The sequence below is a fragment of the Pezoporus flaviventris genome, unplaced genomic scaffold (assembly GCF_033815535.1).
Source record: "Pezoporus flaviventris isolate CSIRO_AGI_PZ_B2104156 unplaced genomic scaffold, CSIRO_AGI_Pfla_v1 ptg000002l, whole genome shotgun sequence".
Lineage (NCBI taxonomy): Eukaryota > Metazoa > Chordata > Aves > Psittaciformes > Psittacidae > Pezoporus > Pezoporus flaviventris.
The window spans coordinates 37,765,498-37,775,898 of record NW_026892550.1 but is presented as its reverse complement, the minus strand read 5'-3'; the positions used below and the strand labels follow the sequence as shown (position 1 = coordinate 37,775,898).

The 10,401-nt window shown below is 42.8% G+C and overlaps 1 protein-coding gene across 2 annotated transcripts in view; it reads left to right on the top strand.

Annotated features, from left to right (window-relative positions):
- Positions 1 to 9,924, top strand: part of LOC133280558 (uncharacterized) — a 49,670-nt gene extending 39,746 nt beyond the window's left edge. Inside the window, exons 1-8 of one of the 2 annotated variants that reach the window (XM_061475371.1) lie at positions 496 to 1,195; positions 2,556 to 2,642; positions 2,869 to 3,102; positions 4,849 to 4,871; positions 5,733 to 5,878; positions 6,788 to 6,888; positions 7,074 to 7,175; positions 8,084 to 9,924. In XM_061475371.1, coding sequence (XP_061331355.1) covers positions 659 to 1,195; positions 2,556 to 2,642; positions 2,869 to 3,102; positions 4,849 to 4,871; positions 5,733 to 5,878; positions 6,788 to 6,888; positions 7,074 to 7,175; positions 8,084 to 9,850 — 2,997 coding nt within the window. In that variant the 5' untranslated portion in view covers positions 496 to 658 and the 3' untranslated portion in view covers positions 9,851 to 9,924. Of the gene's footprint in view, positions 1 to 495; positions 1,196 to 2,555; positions 2,643 to 2,868; positions 3,103 to 4,848; positions 4,872 to 5,732; positions 5,879 to 6,787; positions 6,889 to 7,073; positions 7,176 to 8,083 lie in introns of those variants that run through there. The other variant, XM_061475380.1, reaches the window with a different exon arrangement.
- The last annotated feature ends 477 nt before the right edge of the window (positions 9,925 to 10,401 follow it).

Genomic DNA, 10,401 nt, shown 5'->3' with positions numbered 1-10,401 from the left:
GTAGTTCCAGGCAGTTAACACCAGCCGTACCTCAGCCCTGTGGAGTTACTCGGCTCTAGCTCTGCGCACTCGCACGTCTCCCAACCGCCACCGCCGTGTTCGCGCCGCGCTTCCACAGAGCGCAGCCCGAGGCAGCCTCTCAGCGCTCGAGGCAGGACCCCCGCACAGCGCCTGTCTCAGCACGGCTGCGGCGGTGCCAGGGCCCGGCACGCGGCCCTCACGCACCTGTCAGGGGGCGGGTCCCAGCACTCACCGCCCCGCCGGGGCTGCGGTCACACACGGACAACCCCGCGCCACGCCCCCACGGTGCCGCACGGCCCCGGCTGCCCTGACTGGACAGCAGCCGTGTCAATCTCGCCTTTCCCCCAATCGCCAGCGCGACTCTCCTTGCCCCTGTCCTCGCGGCCGGGTTCCACTTCCTGGAAAGTTGGCGGTTGGAAGCGGAGGTTGAAGTTGGACGCTTGAGGGGTATCGGGGTCTCTCCCCGGGGCCCGCCGCCGCCACGCTGGAGGCGGCGGGACGGCGCGACGAGCCGGGGGCAGCCTGCGAGCCGGGCCCGGTGCAGCGGGGCGAGTCGAGAACGCCTAGTCGGGTCGCCTGCGAGCCCAGGCAGCAGGAGTGGCGGCCCCGTTCTCGGCTGCCCACCTACTTGTTGCAGATGGAGGCCAGCCTGACGTGCGCCGTGTGCCTGTCTCTCTTCGAGGAGCCGGTGACGCTGCCCCTTTGCTCGCACAACTTCTGCCGGGACTGCGTGCTGGAGTGCCTGGCTTCGGCCGAGGCCGCCCGCCTGCAGCAGCAGCGGGGTCAGGGGCAGTCCCGCCACTCCCGGGTGGGTTCGGGCGCTGGCAACGACGTGGCCGGCGCCCGGGTGTCGTGCCCGCTGTGCAGGAAGCTCTGCCCGCTGCCCCGGGGCGGTGCCGCCGCGCTGCCTGTCAACACCACCCTGGCGGAGTTGGTCAGGCTCTACCGATCCGGCACGGCCGGGACCGCCAAGGCCGAAGAGGCAGAGCAGGGGCCGGGGTTTCCACTCTCCCTGCAGGCTCTCGGGGGAACCTGCCAGAAACATCCGGGACGGCTGGTGCAGCTCTACTGCCGGATGTGCCGGCAGGCGGGATGTGGGCTGTGCGTCTCTAAGGAGCACCAAGGCATCTTCCACTCCGTCAACCTCATAGACGCTGTGTACCAGGAAGAGAAAGTAAGTGCGGCGCTTCCTCTCCGCGCCAGGGCTCCAGCTGGGAGGTTGGGCGCTCCTACAGTGTATCCTTCCTTGCCCGAGGTGCTTCTACTCAGAAATGCAGGGGAAAATGCTGTGCAGTGGGCAGGCGAGAAGCAGCGAGGGATTGTGCCTCTTTGAACCAGGTGGTCGGATTTGCTTGCGGATACCGGGGTGTGCAGTCAGACGTCATCCACCACATACAGGGGACCAGGCGATTTACAGTGCCAACAGATCTGAACCCAAATTAAAAGCATCTGAAAAGTGCGGGGGAGGGGAATGAAGGAGGGAGTGTCTTGTTTTAACATACAGACCTGCATTCTTCGCTGATAAAACACACCGATGCTGAAAGTTTATTGCATGTCCAGATCCAGTTTTTCCAAGTTCAAAACAAAAGCCCCACCCACAGATACTTTGTTTATAGGCTGTCTAAGCTGGCGTAGGTAATTTGGGTCACAGATAATTACATATTTAGAAACAGATGGGTTAGGTAACTAATAATAAATGTAAAACCAAAATGCACTCCTGTGTGAATGAATGAAGAAAGCAACTGCCTTGCCTAATGTTTGGTTGGCTGACTGTAGTGACAAGTGGTTGTGCTTTTTGCCAAAATTAGGTAGAATGAGCTTTTTGTGCCCTATGCAAATGGGGTGCAGGGTGGCAAGGCGTGCATCGGTTCTGCTATGCAGTAATGGAAGCTGCTGCATGAAGCATATAGATGTAAAGGTTTAAGTACACTACTGACTATTCTTTAAGCCAAGAGCTGCTTTTGCACTGATTTCTCTCCCGCCTCTCCGATCACCAATTACACTTCACTCTGGAAACCCAGGGGAAATAGTCTTTGCAGTAGTCTTCTTACCTAAATCTTAATGGCACTGTAGTGAGATGAAGAAAACACAGTGATAATCTTAGTTCAAAACCAAACAGTAACTGAGTTGTGCACAGCTTTCTGTGTTATCAGTGTGAAGCATAAAAGCCTGTGAATATGGTTTAGTTGCTTGTCGAACTGGAATAACAGTGTTAACACTTACATTGAGATAGATACGTGTGTGAGGGGAGAGGTGGAAAACTAAGGCTGAGGGAATCAATGTTTTAACTATAACCCTGTAGCAAGTCTAGCAATATGTATTGTAGGTGAGCATTCCTTGGAGAGAGAAATAGCAAAAGAATTTTGTGTACTGAACCAGGAAAGCGCTAAATGCTATTAAGAGATCTTTTGAATCACAGGCTTTCTTTAATGTGTTGTACAGAGCATGCCATGATATGATCGTAGATAACCACTGAGATGTATTTACTTTATGGAGTAGATAAAGCAATGATAAGCATTTCAATTGTCTTGCAGTTAATCTTCTTCAGCAGTCTGAAAAAAATGAGAACAATAAATGAGAAGCTGACGAATGAAATCTCAAATCAACTGAATGATATGGATGTGAGTTACAGATGCTGGGTATTATATATATATGTGTGTGTCTTTGTTTCTTTTCTTACGGTAGGTTAATCACAACATGGGGCATACTGGTGCTTTTTTGTGGCATAAATGTGCTCTGAGCTTCCTCAGGGAAGTGACTCCTAGTGACTCCTCATCCTGACTAGGGAAAGTGTCTAAAGACATTATTACTGTGTTTTCATCTGGTTTTATGTTTTGGTGCTTCTAGATGGTGCTGAACAAGGACGCTGACATGATTGCACTGGAATTCGGAGAAATCTTCAAGACTCTGGAAATGAAGAAACAGCAATTGCTAGAAGATGTTGAAAATCAAAGAAGTAAAAAAGAAAAGGAATTTGCGATTTGGAAGAAAATGAAGGAAACTCACAAGAAGACCATAGAAAATTTTCTGAAAGATTGTGAGGAGCTTGTCCATGAGTGTGATCCTCAGCGTTTCCTAGAGGTGATGGCCTTTTTTCTTATCATTTAGTATCAGTTGTATAATGAACCTCAAATATAGCCTCCTGTATTGTAGGTTATGATTATGAAAATTACTGGATCAGGGAAAACAAATTCAGCAAACGAAAAATACAGACTAAAATTATTTAACACTTCATATTTTTTATTTTAGAAAAGTTGAAAAAACTGTCTTTGCAGCTTATATTTAGTGAGTTCAGTAGACATTTAGGCTGTTCACTGAAAACTACTTAAATTGACTGTAAAGGGGCTGCTGTAACACTTGCTATATTAGCAGCTGTGAAAGTTTTGGTGCAGATAGGGAGTAATTTTCTAGTACTGCATTCAAAATTCTCCCATTTACTTGCTTTTTAATATTTATTTTCAAGTGCTTTGTTAATTAAGCACTTCTGTTGCATCTTTGAACTTGTAAGACACTAAAAATGCTGTTTGGGGAAAGATTGGTGGCAGGTTGGTAACTTGTCAGTGCTGCACAGCAGGATACCATGTTGGGTTACCCAAACTAAGGCAATTATATTGATTCTGAAACCTGTGAACTTTGCACAAATGTGTGCAGTGGAAATAACTCAGCCTATTTAAGGCTAGCTTAGGTACTTCTGACATACAGTGTGTTACGTAGTATATATGCTTCTGTATAAGTGACCCTGAGTCTCCCTCACAGTGTTCAGGGGAAGTGCAGGAAAAAAACATACAATCTGATTTAGAGATGAATGCTAGAGGAACGCAAGACACAAGCTTTATCTTCACTGTTACCTAAGCTAGGAGACATCTTTTCATAACGTTTTATGTCCAACACTGGCTGCAGTTGTACAGAGTTTAAGCAGATGGTAGATAAGGAGCAAAATACTTTAATAGCTACTGAATTTTGTGTTCAGTTTCAAGGTTTGTGCTTTCCTAAGAAACCGCAGCATATTCTTTCCTGTAGTGGGTCTTTTTGCTGCTTTCAGGTAAATCTGAAGCTAAGAAAGTACTTAGTTTGCTCAAGTTTCTGGTAACAACTTATTGAGGAAAATTTTACTTTTACCCAAAGTAAAAGCGACTTCCACTTTTGGAAGGAATATTCTGACTCCAGTGAGTAGTATGCTTTAAATTCACTACCTTCTACCTGCCCCCCATAACAGCACACAACTCAGTGAGGTGGGGTTTTGTTATTTAAGAATTAGTACAGTGAAATTACCAGGATTTTAGGGGGAAGCAGTCTATAATCCACTTGGTTTTCTACTTTTCATTGCCCATTCTTTGGGAAGTGTCATTTGACTACAACGCAGTGCACTTCATACTGTCCTTATCTGGCCGATTTCAGACTAAAAGACAGCTTTTTTTTTTTAGTCTTGGTGTAACAGTGCCATTAGAGCAGGTAGCAGATGCTTTCCTCACCAAGAAATACAAAGTGGTCTTTCATTTGAATGTTTACAAATACCTGAGTATCCAAAATGAATGAGAACCATACACTTCATGACTCATTATTTGAATACCTTCATTTGGCTCTGAAGTAGTGCTTTTTGTCTTTAACACAAAATATTACAAAGTATATCATTGACCCAGACACACTTCTTTATTTTTACATTTGGATGCTCTCCTTTTTCCTCTTAAATGTTAACAGGTTTATTTCCTATAGTTCTATGAAATGAAAATGCAAGTTCAGTCTCTGAAGTGTTTTGATAAGGCAATAATCTTTTGAGAGCTCGAGTAAAATTAATTTGTATCTTACAAATTCTTGTTTTATTTATAGGTGGCCTGTGGCTTGAATGCAAGGTATATATTTTTTTTTTCATGCTTTGTTAGTTTTAACATTAATAGCTAAGAAAATAGTTACTTTGGATATGGTCAGATATAGTGACTTAAAATGAAAGTAATACTTAGTAATTAAGACGTTATAATGCTTTCAGATTTTTGGATGCTCAGTATTGCAAAGTTTAGGAAATCTGTCAAGAATTTTAGTGGTGTGCTATCTAGGATTAGAGATAATCTTTTGAGCTGCATCCTGCAAAAAACTGAGTCTAGAAATTCATTATACACAGTGACTGAATATTTTTTAGATATCTTATTTAAACTCAGGAACACTGAAGCATCCCTGCAGATTTAACCAAAATCATTGAGTTTAAGAGCATGTATGGAGATCCTGCAATGTCTTCATTTTTGTCTGCAGTGCAAATACCCTGTATATTTCTTCCTAAAGATTCTTAATTACATTTCTTACGACTTTTTAAGCAGAGTTTAAGAAAGAATACTGGAAAAGGAGTTCCTTAAAATATGTTGTGATTCAGACTAACATTAACAATGCCCTCTGAAGAAAAGGTATAATTTAGATTCAGGTATAGCATACTAAGAAAAACAGGTGGAGGGAGTGTTGATCTCTGCTTAGCTTCAGGCACTACATCTTGCAACTTTGTGTATGAAACCTAATTCAAGGGAATTGTCAGATAGTAAGTTTTAAGAAAAAAGATTTAGGAAACTGGACGCTTAATTGAAGACTTTTTCTGATTTCTTCTTCCCCTTTGTGTTTTCTTTTCAAACTTATTTCTTTTATTAAATAGGCAGGTGTAATTTAGTTGTTGGCATGTGAACCTTAAGAAAAGCATTTAAGTTCTGTGTTGTTTTTTCTTTCTTTTCCAGAATGAAAACTCAGCTTGACCTGATGAACATAGCATCCAGCTACGAAAAAACACCAGAGTGTACTCAAAAGAAGATGGATATCAAACCTGTGGTTAATAAAATCTTGGCTTTGAAGTTAATGCCTGTTAATGAAGGCACTGATAAAGGTAGGGAAGAAGGACCTAATACAGGACAAGATTTGGGAAGTCATCATAGCAGCATTCCAGTATCTGAAGGGAGCCTATAAGGATGCTGGGGAGGGACTCTTCATTAGGGACTGTAGTGACAGGATAAGGGGTAATGGGTTTAAACTTAAACAGGGGAAGTTTAGAGTGGATATAAGGAAGAAGTTCTTTACTGCAAGGGTGGTGGGGCACTGGAATGGGTTGCCAAAGGAAGCTGTAAATGCTCCATCCCTGGCGGTGTTCAAGGCCAGGTTGGACAGAGCCTTGGGTGACATGGTTTAGTGGGATGTGTCTCTGCCCATGGCAGGGGGGTTGGAACTAAATGATCTTAAGTTCCTTTCCCACCCTAACTCTTCTGTGATAGGAACCTGCAACTTGTGGAGCGAATTGCTAGTAAACCATCTGCATGGCAAAAGCAAGGAAGTTGTTAAAAAGCATCTGAGCAAATTAATGGATGATAAATTAATCAAGGGCTTTTAAATATGTTTTATGAATGTGCTTTCTCTAGAAAGTCCCTAAGTTACATTTTTGGAACCTGGGGGAAATATTATTATTATCCTGTATAACCAGTATTGCCCCTGTAAGGAACATGTTGCTGAACTGACGGGCATCTGTTGTAGTGTAATTGGATGTTAACTATGTTCTGATTAAATGCTTTTACCTCATAGGACAAAACAATAGGTTTTTTATTAGGGCACAGATCTCTAGGCATTTAGAATGCCTTACGTAGGCCTCTGGCTTTATATCAAAAGTTTGACAAGTATTGAGGTCTCACTTCATGCAATGTACTTTTAGTACTTACTAATTGGAATCTGTTTTAGATGCACGGGAACCTTACTGTATTTTCTATACTTAATATGCTCTCCATCACTATTCTTTTCTTTGTACTAGATCTACCTTCTGGGGGAAATGAGGACTCGACAAAAAAGACTCTATTTAAAAATAACATAAAGCAATGGCAGGACCAGAAGAACACACCCAACATGTTTCTTGTAAGTTACTGACTATGAGGCTACAAGACTCTACTAATTTGTCAGAGCTTTGGGCAATATCGTCTAGGGTAAGGCGTCCCTAGCCATGGCAAGGGGGTTGGAACTAGGTCATTGTAAGGTCCTTTCCAACTCAAACCATTCTATGATTCTATGAATTCTAATGTCTGCTGCAAAACACTTTTCAGCCTCTAGCAGGACAGGAGGAAGCACTGGCAGATGGCAGCAGGATTTGTACTCGCCTAATGTCGATATCGGAAATGTCCACGTCTCAAAACATGAGTCATGAGGTATGATTGAACATCTGTTATAAATATGGCCAATTTGCTATTTATTATGACACAACTTTGTCTAGCCATTTTCAGTTTGTAGAAAGAGGAAGTCATCTGCCTGTGTTCTATTTTCTGAAGAAAATAGAATTTATTCTTCTATGAGTACCTAAATTCCTACTAATTTGAAATGAAACTGAATCCAGCTTCTTTTGGTTTCATTTCCAATGATCTAGTTGTACAACTGCATTTTTTTCACTTAAGAGTTCCATATGGGTGGCTGAGTGAATTTTTGTCTGTACAGAGTGACTCTAGTTATAGTTGGTAAAGCTTGGCTGGCAATGCATCACATGATGCATGTACCAAGAACACCAGTGGCAGGTGATTAAATTGAAAAGCTACTTTGGTCCTTTAAAGACAGAATTATTTTTCTTTTGCATTTCTTTTTTGAGCTTCTTGAGAATGCCAGTTATATACTTATTGTATCTAGGAGAAGAAAACCCACAGACCCCCACCCAAAAAAACCACCACCACAAAAACACCAAAAAACTGCTGAACACCACAAACCCAAAACATCATTTACATTTGTCTCAGGTGGTTATTTTTCATGGCAATTTGAGAATGTGTCACTTAATGTCTAAGATGGTATTTTTTAGCTATTTTTTGTTTTGTTGCTGACTAAATACGGTTTTCTGTAGTCTTCTATTTTAAAACTACTTTCATCATGGTTCATGTGCATCTCGTTCAGTTGTTTTAAAACAAGGTTTTCCCATCGTGACTCATGCTCTGTTGCCTTCCAGCAGCAATGGAAATATACATCATAGGTGCTAGAGAAATATGAAATCTTTTCTTCAGTCTTACGTGAGTTTTGCAATGCCTGAATCCACAAATGCCCTTTTACTTAATGGGATTCTTTGCTGTGATTGTAGGAGTTACGTTACAAATTCTATACGGAACATCAGAAGCTCACCAGTGAGGTCAAGACACAAACTCTATCTGGAAATAAAAAGTATAAATTTGGAGGTGCTGGGGCTTTGAAGGCTAGATCCTCAGGAACTCCTTTTGCATCTTCACCTCCCAAGGCAAATAGTCCAGATAAAGTGAAAATTGGAATCCTGCAAAGAGCAGATGGCTTTGAGAAAAGCTTTTCTGGAGCCAGTCATCACAACATCCCATCCACAAATATGAACTCTTCTGAAACAAATGGTGACTTAAAATCATTTCTTGAGAGAATTTCCCAGGAAGCAGCCACTCCAGCCGTAGAAAGCTCTGAAGACTTAGGACCTAAAGAAAAATTGCCAATGCAGGAATCAGCAGTTACTGTTTCCAATGATATAGACACAAATTCTAGCACTTCATTTGGCTTAAACCCAGCAGCCTCAGCAGCTGGTACTGTTTCAAAGTCAGAATGTCTAGATGTTTCTGCAGAGGGACCTTCACCTTTTACTTTTGGTGCTTGTAACAACTTGGTACCCACATTTACTAAAGATGCAGGTACATTTTCCTTTAAAATCAAAGACACAAAATTCGTTTTCCCTCAGTTTTACCCTGGAAAATGTGATCATGCCGATAAAACCAACAACCAGGATGAAAGCAAATTTGGAAAACATGGTCCTCTCGCCAGACCCACAGTTTCTGATGCTTCATCCAGTCCTGATTTAGACTCAGTAGAAAGCAAGAAGCCAGGCTTTTCATCTCCCTTTGGCAATTCAGTAAAAGGTGGTTCTGCAGGATCAGGAGTCAGCAATTCATTTAAGGTTTTACCACAATCCCCATTTTTTAGCCAATCTGAGAAGCCATCTGACAAAAAAACATCATCTCACGTGAGAGAAATAACACTTTCTGCAAAGGAAACTGCAGGATATGGAACACAGAAACCATGTGTCTCAGGGGAACAAAAAGCCAACACCTCAGAATCTGCCACAGCTGTAGCTTGTAATACTTCAGAGACCAAGACTGCAGCTGGGGTGAATGCCACCAAGTCTCCCGTCCTCCCTGCTAATTTTGTATTTTCGTTCAAAAATACCTGTTTCTCATTGCCCTCACCAGTGTTTTCATTTGGAAATACTGCCAGAAATACCTCTGGTTCACTGACTTCCTGCATGGTTCTGCCTGGAAATGGTACTGAAGAAGAGCAGATGAACTCTGACGAAACACCTCTGAATATAGGGAAGCCTGTATCTCCAGAGAATGTGGAGCCTGCTTCTAGACAGAGTCAATCAAATTGTGAAGGTTCACTCTTTCCTATGAACTCATCTAAGAAAACTGAAAGTGCAGGGACACTTCCTGATGGTAGTAATTCTTGTAGTCAGCCTTTGTCTTCAGCCATCCTTCCTGTTAAATATGAGAATGCATCTTCCACTCAACTTCCTACAGCAACAAAACCAGAAACAAAAGTAAAAGAGGAAGAAGGTGAAACTGTTGCTGAAAACAACTGTTCCTGTCCTAGAAGGGAAGATGAGCCTGAGTCTGTACCATGTCAGAATGCATCTTGTTCTGGTCTTGGCGCATGCAATGATCCATCTTCAGGAGTTTCTGTGTTCATGGTAAAAAAGATAGGAGGACTGCCAAGTGACAGCGATTCCGACACGGAACAGCTAAGTCAAACATCTGTCTCTACTGCTAGCAGCAGTGAATCAGAACATTTTTCTGTTTCTGAAAACAAAATATCTGGTAGAATAAAATCTGAGAAATGACAAGAGAGTGAAATGGAAGGTAGCTGTACTAAAATAGGCTGAAATTAAATAAATGTTCCTGAACACATTAAGAAGTTGGGGGATACCTGTCATTTGACAGTTGTTGTTATCAAAGTCTGGCCATACGTACTGTATCTTCAGGAATGCAGACCTTCAGAGAAGTGCCACCTGGGTGGGTGGGTGTGGGGGGGGAGGATGGGGATGGGAGTGGCTCAGGCAGTGGGTTCAATGAAGCCTCAGAGACGAGGAGCAGGGTGTTGATGTTTCAGTACAGCAGCACGTGCACTAGTGTTACATTAGTAAGAGAGCACAGACACTAGCATTCTTGTCACGGGAAGGGAGGGAAGGAGGAAAGCCACAGAGAGAATAAAGCATTTTGAAGGGCATATACTGAAAATTGGGTTGCATATCTCCCTTTAGCTGTGGGTTTGGGGTTTTTTTCCCAATGCTGTATTCAACGTATATTGAGGGTCTAGCTCCTAGTGACATCTCAACAATTTCTCTTAGGCTTTTGAAATTGAAGCACCACATCAGTGGTTTTGTTGCACATT